Source organism: Pelodiscus sinensis, chromosome 19, assembly GCF_052426305.1.
Source record: "Pelodiscus sinensis isolate ZL-2025 chromosome 19, ASM5242630v1, whole genome shotgun sequence".
Taxonomy (NCBI): domain Eukaryota; kingdom Metazoa; phylum Chordata; order Testudines; family Trionychidae; genus Pelodiscus; species Pelodiscus sinensis.
The window spans coordinates 23,177,108-23,202,700 of record NC_143070.1 but is presented as its reverse complement, the minus strand read 5'-3'; the positions used below and the strand labels follow the sequence as shown (position 1 = coordinate 23,202,700).

The 25,593-nt window shown below is 53.0% G+C and overlaps 1 protein-coding gene and 1 pseudogene across 2 annotated transcripts; one reads left to right on the top strand and one right to left on the bottom strand.

Moving 5' to 3' along the window:
- Positions 1 to 1,205: 1,205 nt before the first annotated feature.
- LOC142821486 (uncharacterized) lies at positions 1,206 to 15,539 on the bottom strand. The gene is made up of 10 exons (XM_075912512.2): positions 15,261 to 15,539; positions 14,402 to 14,850; positions 10,758 to 10,853; positions 9,977 to 10,207; positions 9,648 to 9,670; positions 8,845 to 8,957; positions 8,223 to 8,282; positions 6,058 to 6,258; positions 4,512 to 4,625; positions 1,206 to 4,227 (listed from the first exon to the last, which is right to left on the bottom strand). Exons 2-10 carry the CDS (start codon positions 14,771 to 14,773, stop codon positions 2,699 to 2,701), a joined length of 2,739 nt encoding a protein of 912 aa, XP_075768627.2. The 5' UTR covers positions 14,774 to 14,850; positions 15,261 to 15,539; the 3' UTR covers positions 1,206 to 2,698.
- A 1,490-nt stretch (positions 15,540 to 17,029) lies between these two features.
- Positions 17,030 to 24,099, top strand: LOC142821626 (zinc finger protein RFP-like; annotated as a pseudogene). Its single transcript, XR_016347332.1, has 6 exons — positions 17,030 to 17,518; positions 19,449 to 19,544; positions 19,961 to 20,325; positions 20,944 to 21,059; positions 22,051 to 22,110; positions 22,999 to 24,099. The product of XR_016347332.1 is annotated as a zinc finger protein RFP-like (transcript).
- Positions 24,100 to 25,593: the final 1,494 nt, after the last annotated feature.

Below are 25,593 nucleotides of genomic sequence, written 5' to 3'. Positions count from 1 at the left end.
TCTCCCTCCAGAATGTTCTTATTTCCAAACTCCTGACAGAACTGTGGTTTTAAGCAGGCACACTGGTTTTGAACTGACCTGAGTTTAAAGGTTCGGATCCAGCAATTCCACCAAGCACCTGAAGCCAACTGCAAGCCCTCTACTGATTCTCAAAGTAGGGATTTAAAAGGCTCCTCACCTTGCTTGTGGTGCCTGCAGTTAGGTAGGGAGTGGCCCATGGTTTTTCCCGAGCGAAAAGCAGGATGTGTGGATCTGAGTCACGGCATCAGAACTGCCGTGGAATAAACACACCCTAGGTTTAGGGTTCAAGTAAGACAAAACCATTTTAATATCCCAGCTGGGGGTGGTGGTGTTGCAGATGGCAGGGAGTTACCCCTTACCAATACAAGCCTCTCCTCACACTCAAACGTCTGAGATAATTATACCTTCTTACAAAGTCACAGTGGAAATTTACAGAGAAAAGAGGAAGTAAGGCACTTTACTCTTAGATGGTAACATCTGCTTGACCCGATAAACAGCAAGCAGTGCGAGTTTTTGTTTGTTTGTTTAACAGCATTATGGTTTCTTACTCAACTTGCTTAGGAAGCTCCCTTCTGACGCAGGATACACTGCGTACAGTTCAGTCTTTGGCCAGGCTAGTGAGGCCTACCTCCACAGTATGTATTGGACATAAATATTTTACTTAATTTAAAATAAAGTTTGATCAACTAACATGAGAAATTTAAAAGGTTTAATCTCTTTAATAATTCAAATGCAACTGTCCAGATGCATCCCTAGCAAAATGGCTTGACTAATTATGTAATTAACAGTGCGTTTCCATTAGTAACAGTAATCTACAGACGGTTTGGAGAGGGCAGGGCTGTGATTGGCTGGGCCGGGCCTGAACACTGCTGAGGGAATCTACTCAAGGCAAATTGCTCAAAACCAGGACTGCTGACAGCCCTTCACTGGAGACCTTTCCAAAATAGGCCACAAACCAGTCACACTGAGCACTTCAGCTGCCAATCCAGCCTGCAGGAAGCCTCATGAGCAAAACCCCTCAGATACTCCAGCTCTTCCTATGCCACAATCACCCCTGGGATTACAAACAGGTGAGGGCCCAATCTCTCCAACCCAGAACAGATCCACCCGGTTCCAAAGAACCACCCATGAATTCCTGGTCAATTTATACTTTAGATCTTACCCACCAGATCACAGTGGACCAATCCTTTAGAATCTAAAAGTTTATTAATATAAGACAGAAAAGGTTGAGAGTAGGGCTGTTAAGGAGAATACATTATATACATCAATCAGCAAATTCTTGATGCAGTATCTTAGTGGAGATGTTACAAACTACTAGCATAAGTCTTTGGGGTATATCGTATGTCAGGAGGGGTCAGCAATCCTTCCCGTGTCTCTGTCCTTAGCAAGGCTGCATCTGGGATAAGTAGCAAAACTGAAGACAAGATGGAGCCCCCCTCATGGCATTTGATATTCATTTCTGGTGTCTCCCAAGCTAGAGCTAGTTACATGGTCAAGTGACCTATTTCATATGCCAGCAGCCATTGTGCTCTGGCTGCTTTGCAGCTTTCCTCTTCAGGTGTGTATTGGCCACCTTGTGAACTATTGTCCTTGGAGCTATACTGACTAGCATAGTCACTCATAGGACATTTCGTCCTCATGACAGGCAGTCCATACACAGCATCAGCCGAGACCATAGTCATAACTCCCCATGCAAACTCCAAACAAGTACACAAATACCATACACAGAATCAGCACAATATCAGCTTTTGTTTGACACCTCACACGGCCCACTTTGTACCAAATTTGGGGCAAACAGTTCCCCGTGATCACAGCAGTTATCTGTATGATCACCTTAAAATCCAATAACGTGACAGGGGCCTCAAGAAAGGGTTGGGGTCTTGAGGAAGTATCCGGGATGCAGAAGCAGGCAGGTGTCTGGCCAGGGGGAAGATGCAATGTGTGGCCAGGAGAGAGGGTGCAAGAAAAAAGGAGGGTGTCAGTGAAAGCTGGGAATGCTGGCTGCTGGAGGAAAGGGAATTGAGGTGATTGGGAGGGAGTGTCTGGGAAGGACAGAAAATATTACCTGGCTTTGGGCCCTCTTGCAGCAACATCTCCAGTCACACTGTCTTGGTCACCACAGAGGGAGGCTCTACTTCTGCAGCAGCAGCCACACAGACTAGGACCAGCCCCGGACACCAGACACCCCACTACTGCACCCATTCAGTCCAGGGCTGGAGGTGTCGCTACTGCAGCCATGCAGATCAGGAACAGCCCCAGAGGCACCCCTGACATGGCCATATGGCCCTGGAGGCCAGCAGTGTAGTGGCAGCAGTGCCTTTAGTGCCGGGGTCGGGTTGTGTGGCAAAGACTCAGCCTAGCACTGCCTCCTCTCTAGTGGCTACAAAGCATGAAGAGGGGATGGGGTTAAGCTGCATCCCCCTCAGCACATGCTCATTTTGAGGTGGGGCCTGGCACTGCCTTGTGGACAGGATCAAAGTCTTAGGAAGGCTGGATTCTACTAACAGAAAATTTTGCTCACCCCCACTATAGGGTTTCTCACCTGTGTGGGATCAACTATATGCAACAAGCCTTGAACTCTCGCTATAGCATATCCCAAAGTCAAAGCAGTTAAAGGATTTCTGTCCTGTGAGAGTTCTCATGGATAACAAGGTGTGACCTCTGACTGAAACATTTCCTACAGTGAAAGCAGGTGAATAGCTTCTTCCTTATGGGTTTTCCTATGTCTTACAAGGGCTGAGGACTGACTGAAGCTTTTCCCACAATCAGAGCAGCTGAAGGGTTTCTCTCCTGTGTGGGCTCTCCTATGTCTAACAAGGCATGACCCGTGACTGAAGCTTTTCCCACAGTTAGAGCAGCTGAAGGGTTTCTCTCCCGTGTGGGCTCTCCTATGGGTATCAAGGTTTGACCTCTGACTGAAGCTTTTCCCACAGTAAGAGCAGCTGAAAGGTTTCTCCCCTGTGTGGGCTCTCCTATGGATAACAAGGTGTGACCTCTGACTGAAACTTTTCCCACAGTCAGAGCAGCTGAAGGGTTTCTCTCCTGTGTGGGCTCTCCTATGTCTAACAAGGCATGACCTCCGACTGAAGCTTTTCCCACAGTCAGAGCAGCTGAAAGGTTTCTCTCCTGTGTGGGCTCTCCTATGGATAACAAGCTGTGACCTCTGACTGAAGTTTTTCCCACAGTCAGAGCAGCTGAAGGGTTTCTCCCCTGTGTGGGCTCTCCTATGGATAACAAGCTTTGACCGGTCATTGAATCTTTTCCCACAGTCAGAGCACCTGAAGGGTTTCTCTCCCGTGTGAACTCTCCTATGGATAACAAGCTGTGACCGGTCATTGAATCTTTTCCCACAGTCAGAGCAGCTGAAGGGTTTCTCTCCCGTGTGAACTCTCCTATGGATAACAAGGCATGACCTCCGACTGAAGCTTTTCCCACAGTCAGAGCAGCTGAAAGGTTTCTCCCCTGTGTGGGCTCTCCTATGGATAACAAGGTGTGACCTCCGACTGAAGCTTTTCCCACAGTCAGAGCAGCTGAAAGGTTTCTCTCCTGTGTGTGCTCTCCTATGGATAACAAGCTGTGACCTCCGACAGAAGCTTTTCCCACAGTCAGAGCAGCTGAAGGGTTTCTCTCCCGTGTGAACTCTCCTATGGATAACAAGCTGTGACCGGTCATTGAATCTTTTCCCACAGTCAGAGCAGCTGAAGGGTTTCTCTCCCGTGTGAACTCTCTTGTGGATAACAAGCTGTGACCTGTCACTGAAGCTTTTCCCACAGTCAGAGCAGCTGAAAGGTTTCTCTCCTGTGTGTGCTCTCCTATGGATAACAAGGTGTGACCTCTGACTGAAGCTTTTCCCACAGTCAGAGCAGCTAAAGGGTTTCTCTCCTGTTTGGGCTCTTTCATGTTTAATAGGAGTTACACAGTCACTCCAAGCACAAGTTGAATGTTGATGGGGGATTTTCTTTTGGACAGTTTGTTTGTTTGTTTTCAACCTTCTGCTCCTCTGACTGAATTTATCCTGTCCTGCTTCTGGATGGCTTCCCTGCTGCCTTTGTAGACTATGCAGACTCTCACGAGTCTCTCCTTGCTCAGGACTCTGAGAAACATGCCCTTCAGATATTTCCACTAACACCCCACATGGAGCAATTCGCTCAGGTCCTTCCTCCTGAAGACTCCTCTCACTGTTCTCATTCAGCATCCCATCATCTGCTGGGATAGAGAGAGAAAGCACATAGTCATTCCCTGTGCTGAAATGAAAGAAAAATTCTGAATGGTGAACAGAAAATGCGGGACAAACCCAAAGAATGGCTGGAAAGATACAATAATCATGAGCTGAGTTCACCCTGCACCACCATAACTCTTTCCCCACCCAGCACTCTCAGCGTGGAGTTGAAGACTGGTTGAAGGGCCAGTCAGACTTGATGAAAACACACAACCAACATCTGCTATGAGAACACAGACATTGGTTTAAGTCAGTTTAGCTGATTTCTCACCTGTGTGGGTGTCACTGATGATCTCCCCTTCCTCACAGCCTTGGAGATCCGGGATCTGCAGCTCTTCCCCTCGCTCCACCCAGGAGAGCACATGAGCTTTGGAAATAGGAAATCCTATTTGGGGAGCAATTAACCAAGTGCTGATCTTGTTCATTAAGGTCTGTGCCATTCCTGCTTCCAAAGCCAGGATCTGAGTCTCCTACCCAGACAGGCTCCTTCCCCACCTTCCAGAGACTGGTCTCTGGTTGGTACAAGATCCCAGGATACACTAATTCCATAATACCCCTGTACAACTACCATGTTGGGAATAGCCCAGCTGACTCCCATGGGGAACTGAGTGCTCTGCTGCACTCTTACAGGATACAACTCAGTCTCCTTTAGGGCCTGTTCCATACTTGGGCAGGACAGGAACACACTGTTCATAACGGGAAAGCTCTAAGACTTTCAGGACTGACAGACGCCCCTAGCCAGGACTCATATTTGAGCTGACACATGTCGGCTACGTCTACACTGGCCCCTTTTCCGGAAGGGGCATGTAAATTTCACGGGAGTAATTTCTTTGAAGTAAGAATAAGAGCCTCCGGAAAAGGGCACTTTTTCCGGAGGATCGGGGCCAGTCTAGACGCTCTTTTCCGGCTTTTTTAAAAGCCGGAAAAAAGCGGCGGACATTTTTATTTAAATGCCGCGGGGGATATTTAAATCCCCCGCGCATTTCCCTACGACGACTCGTGAAATTTACATGCCCCTTCCGGAAAAGGGGCCAGTGTAGACGTAGCCGTCAGGTCTCTAGGGCTGGGAGGGAAAGGATCCAGCAGAGCTCTAGATCCCTATGGGCTCTGCCCACAAAGCTCTTGGCTGGGGGATGGAATTGCCCTGCTCTTGGGCTCAGATGCCCTTCTTGAGCCAGAAGGAGGCAGGGGAATTGTCTGATCAGGAAAATGAATCCTTGGCTCGCCACTTCAAGCCCTGCCTATGGTCCATACTCCTGATCCTGACTGACTGTGCCAGCCAACGTGGAGACAGGTTGGGCTGCTTCTCTGCTGCTCGTAGATGCTCCTGCAGCTCAGCTCCCCTTCTGCAGCCTTGGTTCGGCTCTGCCAGCAGCAGCAGCCCTCATTTTGTGGCCAGTTGAGCCTGCCATTTGGTGCCCCTCTGGGTTGCACAGAATCTACCAGAGGAAGGGAAGGACTCTGAGTTGGCGCCTTCCTTCCAGGGGCTCAGCACAATAGCACAAGGGGACCCTGCGGACGCTAAGAGCAGCTGCACCCAGCCCGACAACTCTGGTACCTGCCTGGGCCCTTCCACTGACACCTACGGTCAAGGCACAACATGGGCAAGATGGTTGGAACCACAATGAGACCTTGGCTGTGGGAAGAGCAGCACCACTATTATGTCAACGAGTCATCTCTCACGCAAGAGCCAGGGTTACTGAGGCACATACTGCTGATATTGGGGGTTTGGGCAATAAAGGACCCTGAACCAAACCCAACCCAGCTGCTCCAGAGCCCACTCAGCTTCTGTTACACAAAGGGACAGGAATCCTCACCCAGCCAGCTCACAGCTTCGTAATTCTCCTGCATCACATCCCTGTAGAGGGCTCTCTGGCCCGGGTCCAGCAGAGCACATTCCTCCTCAGAGAAATACACAGCCACCTCCTCAAAGCTCACCGGCTCCGCCACGGCCATTTCCTGTCTCTGGATCTGCAGGCCAGGGGCTGAGCTGGAGTCAGACATGGGTGTTCTGCAGCCTGGCAGAGGAAGAAGGGGAATTGGAGACATTTCAAAAAGGGCTTTTAATCCTTTCCACACCCAATTCTGCCCAGACTCTGTCCCTGGTGAAAAACATGCTGGACTCTGCAGTTTTGGGCAAACGTTGAGTCTAGATATTCCATAAAAACCACACACAAGTTAGATCTGAAAGTTGTATTTATTTCTCTCAATACCTGTCTTGAGTTATATTACTTTGCCTGTAACAATGGGATTCAGTTCTCAGCACCCAGGATTTCTGCTAAACAAGCCACATATTCATCTGCCTGAACATGGACATAGGTTTAATTTAATTTGGGCTGCTGTATTTATAATCCTTAGTCTTCATGCAGTGATTTGCAACCCAAACTTTGGTTCTCTCATCTGACACAGACTTTATAAACTCTCTCCACAACAGAGAACACTTTATAAACTCTCTCCACAACAATAATATGAGTATTCATATACATATTATTAAACACGTGTGCTGAATGTTTACAGGATAAGACCTTAAAATTCATGGATTCATGGCATCAGAAGATATCCTTAGCCATGCAGTCTGTCCCCTCTGTGGCACAAGCCATTACACCTAGCCCAGCTACCCATGCACAAAGCTCTGTTTCCCCACAGCATATTTTGTAGAAAGTCGCCCAGTGTTGATATGAAGACATCAAGAGATGGAGAACCCATCAGTTCTTTGCTCATTTATTTCAACAGCTAATCCTCTTACCCATCAAATACTTTGTGCCTCTTCTCTAGCCTGAAATTCTGACTGCAGCTTTCAGTTATTGACTCTCATTGAACTGTATCCACTAGACCAGGGGTGAGCAATTCATTTTGTTTGGGGAGCGGGGGGAAAGACTCCAAGATTTTGGAAAGTGGTTGAGAGCTGCACTCTTCCAAGACATTAAGCAGGAAATAGAGCGTATGGGATGGACATTGCGAGAAGAAGGGAGCTTTCGGTAAGGGGTTGAGATGCAGGAGGGAAAGAGGGATCTGGGAAGGAGTTCGGGTGAAGGAGGCAGTGTGATTTGGGGCACTGGATTAGCAACGACTCACGAGATATTTAAAGTAAAGTTAATTTAGGGGAAAGGCTAAGTGGACAAATAAAGAGACGAGGGTTACTTGGATGCAGGAAAAGAACAAAGAGTTTGGGTATGTGGAGTGGGAGCCAGGAGTTGGGGGCAGAGAATTAGATGGGGAAAATAGAGGTTGGGGTGCCAGAGGCAGGCTTTGGCCAGGAGACTTATCTGAGTGACTCCCGAAAAGAAGCCAAGCACCTCTCTGAGGCAGGCAGGAAGCCTGCTCAACCCTCATACAGGCTGCGGGGCCATGTGGGTGAGTGAATAACTGAGCCAGAGGGGAGGGGGCACAGTGCTTCCTTTCTGGCCAGAAACCAGCCAATGAGACTGTCCTGGGGGTGGAAGCAGTGCCTGTAGCCTTTCCGCTTCACCTCCGGTGAAGTGGCTTGCAGGTGGAAAGTGGCAAGCATGGAACTAGCCCATGGCTCGCAAAGCATCAGTGGGCTGCATCCAATGGCCTGGTGAGCTAGATAGGCTGTATTTTGCCCAGGTCTGCACTAGACTGAAGAGCCCTTGTGTATCCAGAAGTTTCTCACCATAAGCAAACTGATACCGTGGAAGCCAGTCAGCTCTCAGCCTATTTATTGTTTGAAACTAATCCCATATTGAAACTGTCCGAGCAGTGAAATATGAGCCTGAAGGTGCCGTCCATTGTGTGCTTTAACTTCACCCCTTTAGCATCACACCTTGTAGATCAGTGTTTCTCAAAGTGTCTGCAGGTCCCCAAGCAGCGCCCCTGGGGCTCCTTACTGATCAGTGTATGAGATTTAGGGCTGTGTGCACCATGGTCACTGGGTTTGATAGGTAACTTCAATGACAATCCCATTAAGATGTTTTCAGAGGAATTTTCTCATCATTTAAAGAATCTCTCCCTGCAAGCTCACCTTGTCTGAAAGCTCCCAGAGATTTTAATCTTCCTCTCTCCAGTGCAGAGGGCAGAGTATCTGGTGGGGGAAGGAATAAGAGGTGAGATTCCAGGTTCTCCTATTTATAACAATGTTCACACTTTGAACTCTGTGTTTCAATTGTATCAGAGATCAGATACATACACACTCAGGTATTTAGTATGAAAGAGTCTGAAACTTTCATTTCCTCTCTCACTCGGGCACCTCTCAGCAATGGAGCCAATATCTCTGCAGCCTCACACCCATCCCAGGAGAGACAAGCTGTAAATGAGCTTTACTCTTCCCTCCTCACCCCCTCCCACTTGGTTTCTCATTCACTCACTGCCTCTTATCATAACCTGGAGCTGTGGTGGCAGAACACGTGGCCATCACAGTAACTTTGGCCATTTTGATCTCTAAATGGGAGGTTCAGAGTTTGCGAACCCCTGGTTCTATCTGCAAGCAGTTGGGTCTGTTCGCTTAGTGTCTCTAAGGAGAGCAGAGTGATGTGGCCATCATTCTTCACGTGGGAATTGAGGCAGGGGAAGATTGACTTCAGAGGCCAGATTCAGTAGTCTCAAATACTTGAACCACTTTCCCCTCATCCATCCCTTCCAGGTACCTTTGAACTCCCTCAGAGTCTCCGACAGCGCAATCGTTTTCTGGGAGAAGGTGCTGACTTGTTCTTCCAGTTCAGGGGAAATCTCTGGCAGCTGGAACTGCCCCGTCTCACACCTGGACAGAAACAATTCCATGTGATTGTATTTAGTTTACTGCTGATAAGTTCTGGCTAGTAAGTCTCAGCTCTAATAGGCCTGGAGTTAGAATCCTCCAATTCTCCCAGCCTGAGAGCAAGGACGATACATTCCATGACCGTGCAACCTTCCCCTGAAAGGTCCCATTGCTGTTCTTCACTTCTGGTCTGGGGAGACTGGCTGGGGGACTAAAGGGGAATTGAGTCTCCATGGCCAACTTACTCCTTGGCCCAGGCGCCGAGGGACAGAAGGTTCCCATGTGAAGGGCTGAAAGAATCTGTCCACTAGGGACTACAGTGAGACACCAGCTCCCCCCTCCCCAGCTCCTTCCACACAGGTCTCCAAACAGCCCTCAGGTGGGACAGACTCTTGGTCCCTGCTGCTCTGGGCTGAATGCGCCCAGCAGTGACAGGCCCATGTTCCACCCCATAGTCCTGAAGCAGCCAGGCCCCAGGGAGGTGAGAGCTCTAGCAAACACCTGAGGTTAGACTGTGCCCTGAATGGGGAATTCCAGAGTCTAAAGTGCGACGATGAGACCCTCAGAATTAGAGGAGTCAGAGATATTTGTATCGAACGTCTGGCTGTAGAGCCCTGTGGAGATGTGGTGCTAACATCAGTTCCAAGCCCTTTTCCCGCGCTCTGCAGTGTGAGGGAAGTGAGAGCCACGTACCTACTCAGGGCGCTTCTGACGTCCTAGAAAAAAGACACAGAAAAGAATCTCAGCCTCATTGGACACCCACAGGGGACCTCACAGAAGGGATTTTGCAAACATGGGAAGAGGCCCTGCCCTAGCCCCAGGAACATGGATCCCCTGAGCACATGGGGCTTTGCCATCTCTAATAGCTCTGTGCCTGTAACTCTACAAAGCACAAAAGTCACTCGCATGGCAGCAATGCAGAAGGTGTTACACTGAGATCTGAATGCTGGACCCCAGCACTTCTGATTCAGGAGCCTCCCTTCCCTGTGTGAGGAGCTGGGACGTTTCTCCCTCAGTCTCACCTGCAGGAATTCACTTGCTGGCTTCTGACACGTCCCCTCCAGCTCACCGATCTGCTCGCTGAGGCGGGAAATCTGCATGGAGAGTTTCCTGACAGTGTCAGTCTGGAACCTCCCAATCTCCTCATCTAACTTCTCCAGCTGGGCCAGCAGGAGTTGCTCTTGTTCCTCCAGGAACTGCTGCAGCTGCTGAAACTCGGCCACAATCATCTGCCTCTTGGCTTGGGTGCATTTCTGTGTGAAAACAGGGAAAGGGCTGGTGAGGGGCATGGACAGAGCCCAGGGCTCTTTCATGGAGAACAGTGCGCAGCAGCAAGAATTTCTTGGAAAAACCTAAAATGTGTGACATTTGACTCTACTCTGTGGTTACTCGGCAGAGGCATCTCTACCAGCATCTCCTTTGACCCATGTCCCTCAGTGATGGGCAACATCTTCTGTCATTCATGGGCTCTGGGAATTCAGACCCAGAGCAGCAGGAGGCAGGACTCAGCTCCAGCCTGACAGAGATACCCAGGGAGGAAAAAGAAGCAAACATGTTAATGCACCAAGTGAGCAGACAGCCCTTCAGGGGACATTCAGCTCCCTTGGAAAGCCACAAAGGCTGGATATGAACTCATGCTGACATGGATGCTCAGGGCCTGTCTACAGATGGATCTCAGCCAGCAATCCATGATCCAGGAGAAACACAAATAAGCCCAACCTCACCAAGGCCACACAGGAGTCTGCCTCCTAACACAGCTCTCCCACTGCCAGTCCCTGTTGGTCCATAGCCACAAGCACTTACCAGATACTCCTGGCTTTTCCCTTCTGCTGTTGTTTTCCTTCTCAGCAGCTTCTCTCTCTCCTCCCTCAGAATCTTCAAATGAGTCTCCAATTTTTCCTGAAGAAACAGAAATAAGCACAAGTGCAAACCCCATTAGATGTTGGGCGCCCATTTATTTGCCTTTAAGAGAGTCCCAGTTTTGTGGAACTCTGCCCTTGTCCAGCAGGGACTCAGCCCAGGACGTGGGTTTGTCCATAGAAAAAGAGACAGGAGAAGATTGAGGGTATGTCTACACAGCAAAGTTAATTTGGAATCACAGCCTGGCACGAGCCTGGCACCCAGAGCCATCCCAGCAAGCTTGTAGCCAGTGTTGTCCGAGGCCAGGGAGGCCTCAACATGTGAGTGCCATCACTGTCCCCTAATGTGGGGGGGGGGGAGGAGAGAAGGGTGTGGGGGGGAGCCTAGGGACTGCGCGTGTGGTCCTTGCTGACCACAGATCACGCAGCAACCTGTGCATGTGCCACACAGGGGCCCTGGCCTGTTACCCACACACATGTATGTATGAAGGTACATGACATGCTCCTGACCCCGGGGAGAGACACTGCACAATGCCCTCTCTCCAGAAGCTCCCTCTATGCAGAGGCAGGGCACATACCCCCCCCCCAACAACCCCCACACAATATACAGCACAGGAGCATCGATGCAGTCCTGGGCCAGCTCACACTCCCAGGGATAGCAGGACATGATGGTGCGGAGACCTGCCGTCCTCACCTTGCAGAGCGGGGCAGGGTTTCACCCACTGTGTCCCCAGGGATAACTGAGCAGGTCTCTTGTTTCTCCACAGCTGCACCAGCTGCGAGAGCAGGGCGCTCCGCCCCACTCAGGACAGCCTCCTGCACCCGGGCCAGCAGGATGACCCAGCACCTAGAGTACCACCACCGGCAGCACCTGGCACCATATGCCAGGCAGGTCTGCTGCCAGGAGCGCTGGGTGGAGGAAGACCTGCAGCAGGAGGGCTTGCAGGAGCTGCTGGAGCAGGGCCGTGCCATCCACGACAACCTGTAGACCCTGGTGCAGAGACTGGTGCTGGCTGCCACTCCAGCCCCTGTGGCTGCCCCAGCTATCGCTCCTCCTCCCACTCCTGCTCCCCCTCCCTGCTTCTTCTTCCTCCCCCACCACCTGTTCCCCCTTCCTTGCCTCGGGGATGCCAAGGGCCCCGCACACGCAGCGCTGGGAGACAGGAGGGCTGGCAAGACCCCCAACCCTGAGGTTCTTGTCCCCCTTCTTTCACTTGCCTTCCCCTTCCAGATCCTTCCTCCCAGGTGTCCCTCTCCTTCCTCCCTTCTCCAGCCTCCTTTCCCAACTCTCACCAGGGTTTCCTCCCCCCCAGTTTTGTTAAATAAAGAGTTTTTGTTCATGAAAATACAGGTATTTTATTGGACATCAGGAAGGGGGGTTAGGGAGTGGTAGAGCGGAAGGACGTGAGAGAGGAATGAGGCACAAGCCCCCAGTGGGGCAGACCAGGGAGGCTCTGAGTGCTCCTCAGGGTAGACGCTCTCCCACAGGGCCTCCTGGATACTGACAGCCCCCCTGTGGATATCCCGGATGGCAGCCTGCAGCAGGTGCAGCCAGGCTGGTAGCAACGCATCCACGAGATGCACCCAGGTGCCCAGGGGCTGCTCTGGCTCCATGTTGCAGAGTGCCATGGTGTCTTGAGTGAGAGCAACCAGAGCACTCTGAGACACAAATGCTTTTGCTGTCCCACAGCAAGGCAGGAAAGCCAGCAGGGACACTGTAGCATTGGCTGCCCAGGGGGAATGGGGAGTGGGGAGGGGTGGGTCATGTGTGTGTCCCCTTAAGCACAAGCCTCAGCCTCAGGCAACAGCCACACAAAGATACCCCTGACCTGGTTCCAACCAGCCTTAAATCTGATTCTGTGTCTACTCAGCGTGGATGCCGTAGTTCAAATTAGCAAAACGCTAATTCCAACTGCATTGTGTGTGTACACGCATTAATTCAAGTTAGTTAATTCGAATTAAGCTATTTCGAATTAAGATAACTCAAATAAACTCTGTGGTGTAGACATACCCTGAGGATACTGGAGGACACCTGCAAAGGCTGAGAACGGATCGGTGAGGAAAACGAGGTGGGGATTAGGGAGGAAAAAATGCTTAACAATACTAATCATGTAATCTATTACAATTTTATCAATGACAGTATTTTTTAAAAGCGACGAGGAGTCCTGTGGCACCTTATAGACTTTTAGATCTAAAAGTAGCCATCCTGCAGCAAAAAAACTTCAGGACCAGACTTCAAAGAGAAACTGCTGAGCTACAGTTCATCTTTAAGTTTGACACAATCAATTCTGGATTAAACAAAGACTGTGAATGGCTTGCTAACTACAAAAGCAGCTTCTGCTCTCTTGGAATTCACACCTCCAGATCAGCTGCTAGAAGTGGGCCTCATCCTCCTTGATTGGATCCACCTCGCCATCTCCAGCCTGATCCTGGCCTGCATATTTATTCCTGCCTCTGGAAATTTCCACTACATGCATCTGACGAAGTGGGTCTTTGCCCACGAAAGCTTATGCTCCTACACTTCAGTTAGTCTATAAGGTGCCACAGGACTCCTCGTCGCTTTTGCAGATTCAGACTAACATGGCTACCCCTCTAGTATTTTTTTAACCTGCAGACAGGTAGGGCTGGTAGTGGAAATAGGCTCTCCTGAGATCGGGGATCTCTCACAAGGTCTGCTGGGGGCAGCCACAATAACTGCTGGCCAATAGGAACTCCCAGCAGCTGCAGACTGACATTAGCTGCCAGAGGCAAGCGGGCACTGCAGGTGCAGTGAGGAGTTTAACAGGTAACTGGCACCGATAAACATTAGCTCATCAGTTAACCAGTTAGAACTCTTGCTACAATCTAGTTGAATCCCAGTTCTGCCTGGCATGGACCTGCACTTCCTGAAGCCCTGCTATGGGTGGAGTGAAGGTGCTTGGGGTTCCACAAAGCAACCTCATCTAGTGCCAGCTGCTGAATCAGAGTTTAACTCCTCATGGAGGAGCCCAGGAGTTCAGCATCTTAGTGGGAAACCTCCTCTCCCTGCTGGGCCTGGGGCTTTATCAAGGCATCTTTCCCTCATAAGGGCCACACTTCATCATTGTTCAGTGATGCTGAGGGGCAAGGAGCTGGGTCCCTACCAGTTAGGGCAGGGACTTTCCCTTGCTGGGTGTTGTGCAGGGCCCTGATGCCACTGCGGGTCTATAAGGCAAATGTCAGATTATTAGTCCCATTCCTCCAATCAGTAACAGCTTGCAACCTCCTCTTCTCCAGTCCCAAGGCAGCTCACTGACAGAGTGGCCTGTTGATCCTGTGATCTAAACCTCTCTGATTGTTAACACCTTCCCATGTGCAAACACCCCTCCTGTCACCAGTGAAGGTGGGTTTCAGGATTCAGAGCCTCAGAGAAACATTTCCCACATCAGGTATCTGTAAAGACTTGATGTAAGTTGCCACAAAGCCAGAGCATTTACTTTTTACAGCATCACTTGTACCATGAAGGCTTCACAGAGCTGTGCCACACCTGTGCCCGATAACAGTCAGTGAAATTAGCCTGTAATTAAAACCCAACATTATTTCCCATCACACTGGACAGCAACTCTGTACCTTGTACTCCTGGGCAGCTTCCTGTATAGGCGCCATTGTTAGATCCCAGGATCTGTCACACACCACACAGATAGGAGTTTGATTCTCTTCACAGAACAGCTTCAGAGCCTCCTGGTGCTCCCCACACACCCCGTCCCATCTTGCTCTCTGTGCTGCCTGGAAACTCAGCGGCTTGGCTAGTTCCACCACGTTTGCCAGCTGCCGGTTGGGCTGGAGGGGTCCCTGCTGCTCAGTGTTACTGCACCGATCACTGAGGGGGGCCTGGCAGGAATTGTGCCCACACTCCAGAGTGACAGGGGCTGTGAAATCCTCCAGACAGACGGGACGCGGCGCTTCCTCCCGGACACTTTCCAGGGAGCGCTCTGCTGCCATGGCTGCCTCTGGGCTGGGCAGCCACTTCCCTGCGCTGAGCAATGGGGGGGGGGGGGGGGAGTCGTGAGGCACCAGCACTGAGGATACAAAAAAATCAAAATTAAAAATAAAAACCAAAAAAGCCCCAAAGCTTCGCTCACCCCCTGCCCTCCCAGGGCCTCCCCTGGGCTCCTCAGCCTCCTGCCCAGCCAGACCCCCCCCCCCGTCTCTGCGCCCCTCATGCCAGGGCCCCTCTCCCAGTGTGCAAATCCCCCCCCCGGCGGGAGCATCAGGAGGCGCTGAGAGCCGGGGGGGGGACACGCGCGGGGTGTTTGCGAGCGCAGAGGCGGGGGGAGAGGGGGCGAGGCCATTGCCCGGCCGGAGACGCCCCCAGAGCGCCCCGATCCCCAGCGCCGGACCCACCAGCAGCGCAGGACGGGGGGGGGGGGGTCACAGCCCCGCCCCGCTCCCTCACGCTGCGCTGAGGCCTCCCCCGCGCTGGACTAACCTTGCAGCGAGTAACGGCGCCAACGGCCCCTCCCAACGGCGCGGCGCGGGGCCTGAGCACGGCCGGGAACTCAGGGAATGGGGCGAGCGCGGTCAGACCGCGCATGCGCAGCGAGTCAATGACTCCGATGAGAATCCAGCGCCAGGGCTTAGCTCAGACCGAGGGGCTCCCCTCAGTGACGTTGCTCGCTCCGCCCCTTGCTCTGAAGCCCGAGTGACAAGGGAACCCCCAGCTGTCAGCCCCGAGTGACGTGCGATTTCCCCGCCCCCGTATGGCGTCATCAATGACGTTGATTGCCCCCCCCTTGCTCTCCCGCCTGGGTGACGGGGATTCCCCTGACCCCGCTGTGGCGCTGGGAGTGACGGGCCGCCCCAGGGACACTGAGGGCGGGGGAGGGATTCGGAAGGGGTCCGGGTCCGGGGCTCCACGAACCAATCAGAGCGCGGAGCCACAGCGACGTCACCGGGCCCCGCCTCCTGGCGCGAGACACCGACCCGCGGCACGTGCGGGGGGGCCGGGCCCTGGGCCGGGGCAGACAGCTCATGGGACCCCCCCCCCGCAACACCCTGCGACAGTGACACCCTCCTGCGAGCCCCCCCACAACCTCCCCTGCGACCGTGACACCCCCCTGCGAGCCCCCGCCAACCTCCCCTGCGATCGTGACACCCCGTCTGCGAGCCCCACCCCACAGCTCCCTTGCAAGCTCTCACAGTCCCCCCTGCAAGCCGCTTAAAATCCTCCCTATGGGGCCCCCCACAGCCCTCCCTGTGAGCCCGCCACACTCCCTCCGAACCTCGCACTTCATCCCACAGGGCTTTGACAGAAGTGTCCTGGGCTCTCACTGGGGGATCCCTGTTCTGTTCATTTCCTCTGGGGCACCTGCATTGGCCACTGGGCAGACAGGACACTGGGCTGGAGGGGCCTTTGCTCTGACCCGGCCTGGTCACTCCTGTGTGGGAGACCCGTAAAGTCATTAATATCAGCAGCGCTAGTGACACTGAGGCTCCTTTAGAAGGAGCCAGAGCAGCCTTAGCACATGTCAGGATCAGGCCCCTGAAACATGGATTCCAGCTGGAATAAGCGTTTGGCCTGTGACCTGAATGTCACTGGGCTTGGAGGGAGCAGACCTTTATCCTTAGATGCCAGGGAACCTCGATTTCACTGTCCACTTACAAACCCAGGAAAAAATCTTTCCATTCATAGGAACTGAAAGTTCCACACAGGCCCAGAAAGAACTGAGGCTGCTTGAGAACTTCTTAAGAGTTCAAGGACTTGAATTAGTCTGTCTTGGGAGTCACATCGACAATTTGTGGTTTAATAATAAAGATTTTACTGTTTGAATCTCAGTGTCTGTCACTGAATAATAACTGTCTGAGCCAAGTACTGCCTGCCCCTCCCCCTAGCATTTCCCACTGCTGTGAAAATTGAACATGGGACAACTGTGCAACTGGGAGCATGTAACTAGATCCATATAAATACTCAACTTTTACTTTATCTGTCAACATCACACATCAAACACAATGAATTCTGCACAAGCCTCACGCTCTCTCCTTACACGCACAGTTCTGGGAGCTGATCAGCCCAGCCTGGTGGATTCTGGGGAATGTGTGATGCCCCAGGGACTCTCCACACCAGCCCAGGGGTGGGTGCCAGGGCCAGAGCCCTAGTGGAACATTGCTCACCAAAGCCTCCAGGGCTGTGTTGTCCTCACTGGCTCCTTCCAATCCAGCAAACAGCCTGAGTCAGCTCCAGGGAGGGGCACTGCCAGTTGTAGTTGGAGGCAGGGCAAAGTCTGAGCTCAGGAAATTGAAACTATCTCTGTTCCCCAGCCCAGAGGAGCCATGGCTGCAGCGAGCCCTGTAAAAAGCCTGCAGGAGGAAGTGACGTGTCCCCTCTGCCTGGAGTATTTCACAGACCCGGTGGTCACAGCCTGTGGGCACAATTTCTGCCGCGCCTGCCTCAGCCAGTGCTGGGAGGGACCCAACCCAGTCCCCTCCTGCCCGCAGTGCAGGGACCCGGTGCAGGAGGGCCCCCTCCTGCCCAACAGGCTGCTGGCAAATGTGGTAGAACTAGTCAAACAGCTGAGGTTGCAGGTAGTGAAGGGAGCAGGCGGGGACGGGGTGTGTGAGGAGCATCAGGAGGTGCTGAAGCTGTTCTGCGAGGAGGATCAAGCCCCCATCTGCGTGATCTGCAGAGAGTCCCGGGCTCACCGCGCGCACACGGTGCTGCCCATAGCGGAGGCAGCCCAGGAATACAAGGTAGGGAAAATGCTGCCCTTTCTGCTGGGAATTACTCTGGGTTTTACTCACTGGCTAATTTCCACGACTGTTCCTGGGAGAGGCTGTGACAAAAGAAATGCTCTGGCCAAGGAGCAGCTGAGGCAATAGAGCAAGTCCTTAAAGACACCAGCTGAGAGAAACTTCTCTGAGATGTTCAGCGGAATCCTTCTGGACCCAGCCCTCCCCCCCCTCTGGGGAAATGAGGGGCCGTTATCCAATGGGAGGCTGGCTTATAGGAATGTGCTGCCTTCAGACTGGAGAAGGGGGTGGTGTGGTACAAGCGGCTGTTACTACAGATTTGAGGACTAAAATTTATGGTTATTACTTGTATTTGCATCATAGTTGCCCTGACAGACCCCATGTGAGATCCAGGCTCTGCACAAAACCCAGCCAGAGCCAATCCCTGCCCTGAGTAGTTTACAGTCTAGGCAGACAAAAGACGGAGTGGGAAACTGAGGCACAAAGGCTTGAGAGTAGGTCAGTGGCTGAGTTCAGCATGGAACCTCAGTTTCTCCAGACCCAGTCCATGAGTTTAACCACTAGGGAATGCTGCTACCTCAACTACAGTGATGAATGTGTGGGTTAGGAGGGAAAGACGCCTTGCTACGAGCCCGGGCCCAACAGGGAGAGGAGGTTTCCCACTGGGATGCTGAACTCCTGGGCTGCTCCAGGAGGGGTTAAACTCAGATGCTGCAGCCAGCGCTAGAGGAGGTCACAGGGCTGGATGCTGTGTGGGATCTGGAGCGCCTTGAGTCCACCCACAACAGGGCTACAGGCAGTGCAGGGCCATGCCAGGCACCACTGGGATCAGACTGGAATGGAGCAAAACTACCCCCAGGCTGGAGCTGCCCGGTGCCGGTCTGACCTGTGCCAGTGGGTACCTGGGCACAGACCAGCCAGCAAGGTTCTATTAGTCCCACCAGGCAGCCTGTGGGAATCTCCCAGAATGCACTGCTGCTGGGAGCTGTACCAGGGACTGGGGCAGCGGGTACCTGCCCAGAGGGTGTTGCTCTAAAAAGGGTTTAGGGCAGCACTGGGGCAAACCTGAACCCTACTTACTACAAATCAGCCTGTTTAATTACGGGGACCACTGACCCATCCCCAGAGCACAGGACATGCTCACGTCTACCTGCCCAGACCCACCCTCAATGCTTGGTCGGCCTCTGTGGGCCTGTCCCTGCCTCAGTCAGACCATCCCCACCTACGTCATTCTGCGTGGAGGTGCCACCTCCTCCTGCTGCAGCCTCAGTCTCCTCTTGTCCCTTTCTTACCAGACAAAGCCACGGCCAGGGCTGAGTCCCCACTGGGCAGGGACAGAGCCCCACAGAACTGGACTGTGCAGCATAAAGCCGGACAAAAGGCCTCTCCAGGCCCTCAGACGGGGAAAGGGAGGGAGACAGAAGAGCCTGGTGATCTGCCCAGGGGCCCGTTGACGTTGCTCTGCTGAGCCTCCCTACAACTAATGGGCTGGCCGTGGTGCCAAGCCCAGCTGTGTCCAACCAGCGCAGCCCCCAGAGCTGAGCTCCCAGCCCCTGTTTAAACCCTGGTGGCTCCTGGGTTTGGCATCACTTAGTTATTTCAATCGCCTCACACGGAGATGTGTTGATTCACCCCCAGTGCGAGTCAGGGCCGGTCCCGGGCTGCGCCGCCAATCATTTCACACACCAACAACGCGTGCTGATAACTGAGCTCTCTCTCGAACTACTAAACAGACTCAACCTGCCTGGTAACAGACAGATTCTGATACGCTCCCAGGCTTTATTAATAACGTTTCATCTGCTTGGGGGCTCTGATGTCACACAGCGACTGGGACCAACAGTCACTGGGGCTGTGGGTGGGAAAACGCCCCCCATTCCCCACCCCTCTCAGCCTCACAATGAAACCTCCCAGCCCATTTCTGTTTCCTCAGGGGAAAATCCAGGCCCATTTGAAGACTCTGCGGGAAGAGAGAGAAAAGCTGCTGGGATGGAAAGCAACGGGAGAGAGGAGAAGTCAGGAGTATCTGGTAGGTGCAAGTGGCTATGGACCAGCAGGGGGAGGTCTGAATGTTGGGCAGCAGCTCAGGAGAGATTCAAATGCTGCCCAGCTGATTAGCAGAATGTTCACAGCTGCATTTTGTTTCAACTGGTGGTGCACATGTACATGCCTCGGTGCACATTGACAAATTTATTCCACACATGGATGGAGAAGATTAAAGAGAACACTGGTGCTGAGTTCTGTCCCCTGCAGCTCTGGGTGTGATTTCCCAGAGCCCAAGAATAACAGAACTTGCTGCCCATGGCAGGCAGGGAATCGTCCCTTTCAGAGGGATACGAGACAAACAGGAAACTGAGGGATGGCTCAGCATAGTACCCACAGATGGTATTACAGGTTCTCAGGCTCTGCCCACGCCCCTGACCAGCCCTTTCCCTGTTTTCACAGAAACAGACACAAGCCGAGAGGCAGAAGATTGTGGCCGAGTTTCAGCAGCTGCGTCAGTTCCTGGAGGAACAAGAGCGACTCCTGCTGGCCCAGCTGGAGAAGCTGGACGAGGCGATTGGGAGGCTCCAGACTGACTCTGTCAGGAAACTCTCCACTCAGATTTCCCATCTCAGTGAGCAGATCGGTGAGCTGGAAGGGAAGTGTCAGAAGCCAGCGAGTGAATTCCTGCAGGTGAGACTGAGGGAGAAATATCCCAGCTCCTCACACAGGGAAGGGAGGCTCCTGAATCACAAGTGTGTGTGTCCGATGGGGCTGAGCTTCTTTTCTCTCTCTCCCCTCTAGGACGTCAGAAGCACCTTGAGCAGGTAGGTGGCTCTAGCTCCCCTCAACTGCCCAGCGCAGAGAAAGGGCTTAGAGCTGGTGGTGGCACCACAACTCCCCAGGGCCCTGCAGCCAGATACGAGGGGAAGGTCACAGGCTGGGCACAAATCTCTGATCAGTTTCAGCCTGAGGCAGGACTGTGGGGTGGGACATGGGCCTGTCACTGCTGGGCACTGAGCACATTCAGCCCAGGGCAGCAGGGACCCAGAGTCTGTCCCACCTGAGGGCTGTTTGAAGACCTGTGGGAATGGGCTGGGGAGAGGGGAGCTGGTGTCTCAGTCTAGTCCCTAGTGGGCAGATTCCTACAGCCCTTCCCCTGGGAACCTCCTGTCCCTCAGCGCCTGGAGGCCATGGGGTGAGTTGGCCGTGGAGACTCAATTCCCCTTTTGTGCCCCAGCTGGTCTCCCCAGGCCAGAGCTGCAGACTGTTCATGGACCTTTGAGGGGATGTTGCAGGGCCAAGGGCTGCACTGCCCCTGCTCTGGGGCTGGGAGAACTGGAGGGATTCGAACTCCAGGCCCAGCAGAGCAGCGACTCACTGGCCAGAGCTGGAGAACTGAGTCACTCGGTGCAGTGTCACCATGTGACGTTGTCTCTCCCCAGGTGTGAGACGGGGCCGTTCCAGCCGCCAGAGGAGATTTCTCCTGAACTGGACGAGCGAGTCAGGGGTTTCTCCCAGCAAACGACTGCTCTGTCGGAGACGCTGAGGCAGTTCACAGGTACCGAGAAGGGACGGGGGAGGGGAGAGTGAGTGAAGCGTCTGAGGCCATGGAAAGAGACCGATGCTGGTCATTTGGTTCCTAGCTAGACAAAGCTTCTGTTGACTTGTGAGGTGAGAATGGTGCCCACTTGCTGTACCAGGTTGATTCATTGAACCATATCTGTTCCAAAAGCCGTTTTGTAATTACAGCAATGGTTACAGCACAAAATGGCCGACACACAGACAGAAACACGCCCAGCTCCGTGCTGCTCTCTGTAGAGACGCTGAGTACACAGACTCCACGGCTCACAGGCAGAGCCAGGAGTTTGCAAACAATGAACTTCCCACTAGAATCAAAGGGACCAAAGTGGGTGAAGTTACTTTGAGACCAACGTTTTGGCAGGATCTGGGCTTAGGCTGTGACAAATGTCAGGAAGTGAATGAGCCAAACCCAGTGGAGTCTGCAGGGAGGGGGGTATGTTGAGGAGAAAGCGAATCTCTTCACAGATTGTCCTGGGCTGGCTGTGAGGCTGCAGGGACGTTGGTTCCTTTGCTGGGAGAGGCCTGAGTGAGAGAGGAAGTAGGAGGCTCCAGACCTTTGTATATTAAATTCCTAAGGGTACATCTACACTGCAGAAGAAAGTCAAATTAAGTTACACAACTTCCACTGTGTTAATTGTGTAGCTGAATTTGAAGTAGATTAACTAGGCTGTTGGCGCTGAACCACAAAGGCAGTGGAGGGAAAAGCACTTTGCCTCTGACTTCTCTTATTCCTCGTGAAATGAGGGCTACTGGCACGTACAGACTCACCCCTCAGTTAGATTTGCTGTCTTCACTCGACCACTAATTCGAACCCTGGGAGATCAACAGTGGCAGTCTTCTCTGCAGTGTAGACACACCCAAATGTGTCTCTGCTATAACAAAAACCCAGGTCTGTGTGTTAGGGTTGGGGATGTCGTGGGCAATACGGACTCCTGAATTCTCACCTCTCTTACCCCTTCCCCCACCAGACACGCTGCCCTCATCACTGGACAGAGCAAGAGGAAAGTCCCTGGGAGCTTTCAGACAGGGTGAGGTTTCACGTGGAGACTGAAAACACCTTCCTGAGCTTGTACCTCAAGTCACCAACCAAACCCCCAGTGACCACGACAGGCAGAGCCCCAAACTTGACCACTGAGCGGTGAGGCACCCCAGGGGCACTGGATCAGAAGGACGAGGGGCCGTGTCCTGCCCCTTAAGCAATGGGATGGTCGGACTCCCCACTTCTCACTATGGGCACAGTTTGCGGACAGGGGGCTTTGCAGGCAGGGGCTGCGCTTTGTGTCGGGGCAGCTGATCAGTGCAGCCCCTCCTTGGGCACCAGCCTCTGCCCTGTGCTGCCCCTCCCAGTGACCCCACCCCAGATCCCCTTCCCCAGAGGCCCTGCCCCCGGCCAGGCGAGAAGCCAGAGCTGGGCTCCCCCCATTGAGCCCGGCTGCCCTGAGGATCCCTGGACCCTCCACTGCCCTGGGGGTGACTAATGCCCAGGCCCTGCTCTCTGGGGTGAGGCGGCTCTTCCCCCGCGCTGCCCCCTCCCCTCTATGCCCTGGCGGGGGGTGGAGGCTGCAGCAGGGGAGGGAGTTTCCCTCTGGGGGTTAAAGCTGGAACCTGCCTCCTCTGCCCCTGCTTCTCCCAAACCCTCCTGCTCTGGGCCTGGCCCTGGGGATGGAGCAGCCCGAGTTGGGGGGCAGGAGGCTGCAGCCTCTGCACACAAATGAGAAGCTGATGAAGCGGGTCCCATTGCCCAGGCTGAGGTGCTGCAGTGACAGCTCGGCTCAGTCTCAGGGCCCAGGGCAGAGGCAGCTCCCTGGGGCCCAGGCCTGTTCCAGCCACAACAGGGCTGCTGGGAAGGTGAGAAATGGCCCCAGCCACCCCCAGGGCTGAGCTCTGCCCCTCACACCCTGATTCTCTCTCTCCAGCGACTGTGACTCTGGATCCAGACACGGCGAATCTCGACCTCGTCCTGTCTGAGGATCAGAAACATGTGAGATGGGAACAAACACAGCAGCGACTGCCCGACAGCCCGGAGAGATTTGACCCTGTGCCCTGTGTGCTGGGCCATGAGGGATTCATCTCGGGGAAACATTGCTGGGAGGTGGAGGTGGGGGATGGGTGTTACTGGGCTGTGGGGGTGGCCAGAGAGTCTGTGAGCAAGAAGGGACAGATCAGCCTTAGCCCTGAGGGGGGGATCTGGGCTGTGGAGCAGTGGGGGGTTCAGTTCCGGGCTCTCACCTCCCCTGTGACTCCCCTGTCCCTGAGCCCCCCCCCCCCCCCCCGCAGGATCCGGGTTTGTCTGGACTGTGGCCGGGGGCAGGTGACATTTATTGATGCTGGTGCCGAGGCCCCGATCTTCACTTTCCCGCCGGGCTCCCTCCCTGAGGAGAGAATCCGACCCTGGATCTGGGTCGGGTGGGGATCCCCGCTCAGCCTGTGCCCCTGAAATCAGCCTCTCTGGCCTCACATAGCCCAGGCTCTGTTACCTCACAGGACTCCCCTCACCCAGCCCCTGGCCCCTCATCTCTGATGCCTGAAAGCTTCTCCCCCTCCCTCCCTGCAGCCCCAGAGATAGAAGGGGAAAGGAGAAGGCTCCTTTGGGCTGCTACAGGGGCAGAGGTGGGGGTTGGGCAGAGGCAGAATTAACAGCTGGGCTGGGAACAGGTGGAGGTGGGGGTGGCGGGATGCAGAATTAACCAATCAGGGTTTGGGGGTTTGGGGAGAGGCTGCTCAGCAGCATGGAGCCATTTGTACCAATCTGTGCCCTGAGATCTCATTGGTATCTCCAGCCAGAGCTCCTGCTGCAGGAGCAAAAGTCGCCTTCCCCTGTGACTGTGGGGTAGCCAGCAACACTTGTAACCAGTGTCCCTTTAAGTTTTTCCATCCCTGAGTTGAGGGAGTTTGGTCTTGTGCACCAACACTGAGGTTATGGGCACTTGTTGGGACGTGTGCCATGAACATTCATATTCAAACATGAGTCTTGTTACTTCTGCACAAATAACTTTTTAATAAATGTTATTCATTTCTGTTTGGTTCATGTGGGTATTTCCCTTAAAATGGGCGTTTTCATGGAAGTTCCTTTGAAGAATACTGCTGATAGATTTCCAAAACTGTGACATGTTCCAAAACAAAACAAATCGCTTTTGTCCAAACCCCACATGTACCACAAAATGCAAGTCTCGGTTCCTCTCCCCTGTTGAGGGCTCACTTTAATATTTGCTGCTCTCTAAAGGTTACGTCTATACTGCAGAGCTATTTCGGGATACCGGCAGTATCCCAAAATAGCTATTCTGTGTCTATTCAAGCAGCCCATTATTTTGAAATAGATTTCAAAATAAGGGCAGGTTATTCCAACGTCCTGGTAACCCTCGTTCCACCAGTCTTAAGGGCATTTCGGAATAGCGAGTTATTTTGAAATTTGGTTCTGTGAATATAACACCAAATTATAAAATAAGCTATTTTGAAATAGCCTCAAAATAAGCTATGCAATTTGCTTAATGTGTATTGCATAGCTTATTTCAAGCTAAGGGTGCTCTATAGACACAGCTTAAATGTTTACAGGAGGTTTGTACTGTGGTCCAGAAATTTGTCTTTAAAATAGTGCTTGTAATTTTACATAATACAGATCTATGACACGAACGTAACAGCACCCCCCACGGTGATCCACAAACTCCTCCGATACAACGTAAGAACAGGGGCAAGATGCTGTTAGTGTTGTACTATACAGGAGACACTTCCCAAAGGATAACATGTAGCATGTCCCCACTGGACTCCTGTAGCAGGAAGGCATGGCCACGCTCCACCACAGGGAAATTCTGATGGGCCCACTGTGCTGAGCAGCAACGGAGCTTGCACCTGGTGTGGCCTGGTCATCTTGCTGGAGCTTGGCTTGTTTTGCAAGGTATTTAGAGGCCCTAGGTCACCTCTTCCAAATGCTTGTTGAGGTAGAGCTGGAGGGAAACTGTTTTTTGTTTATTTGTTTCAACAGGTTAGATAGACATCTGTCAGGGATGGTGTAGACAGAGCTTGGTCCTGCCTTGAGGGTGGGGGGCTGGACTCGATGACCTCTCGAAGTCCCTTCCAGTCCTATGATTCTATGATTCAGAGTAGAAAAATGTTGAGTTAGAAAAACAGCCTGTTCCTAGGTGGCTGAGAATCAGCTGAGCCACGTCCCCCATCCACGAGGGTTTTTTTTGTTACTCTCCTTGGCTCAGACACATCTCCTACTGAGGCCAGACTGAACGGTGGATATGGCATCAGTGGGACCTGAGTGGGGGCCACCCCTTTTCCTCCAGTGTCTCTCACGGGCTACGGCTGTGTGAGAAGATCTATAATAAATAAGGACGTTGAGGAGCCTTTAGTCAAAACCAAACCGCTAACGTGCTTTGGACAGAACCAAGCCAGTGAAACACACACAAACGAGAGCCCTCATCCAACCGTCACTTGAAAGTGTGTTAGGCACAATAAGGTTCTGTCCATGCACCACAGACTCAGCCCTGGCCCCAAGCGTAGCCACCATG

Bases quoted from the DNA above. Each gene is read 5' to 3' on its own strand.
- LOC142821486 (XM_075912512.2), bottom strand. From the start codon at position 14,773: ATGGCAGCAGAGCGCTCCCTGGAAAGTGTCCGGGAGGAAGCGCCGCGT. The intron at 10,854-14,401 runs GTACAGAGTTGC...CTGTTTCTTCAG, and splicing joins AAGCTGCCCAGGAGTACAAG to GAAAAATTGGAGACTCATTT. The intron at 4,626-6,057 runs GTGAGGATTCCT...CTCCCCAAATAG, and splicing joins CGAAGCTGTGAGCTGGCTGG to GATTTCCTATTTCCAAAGCT.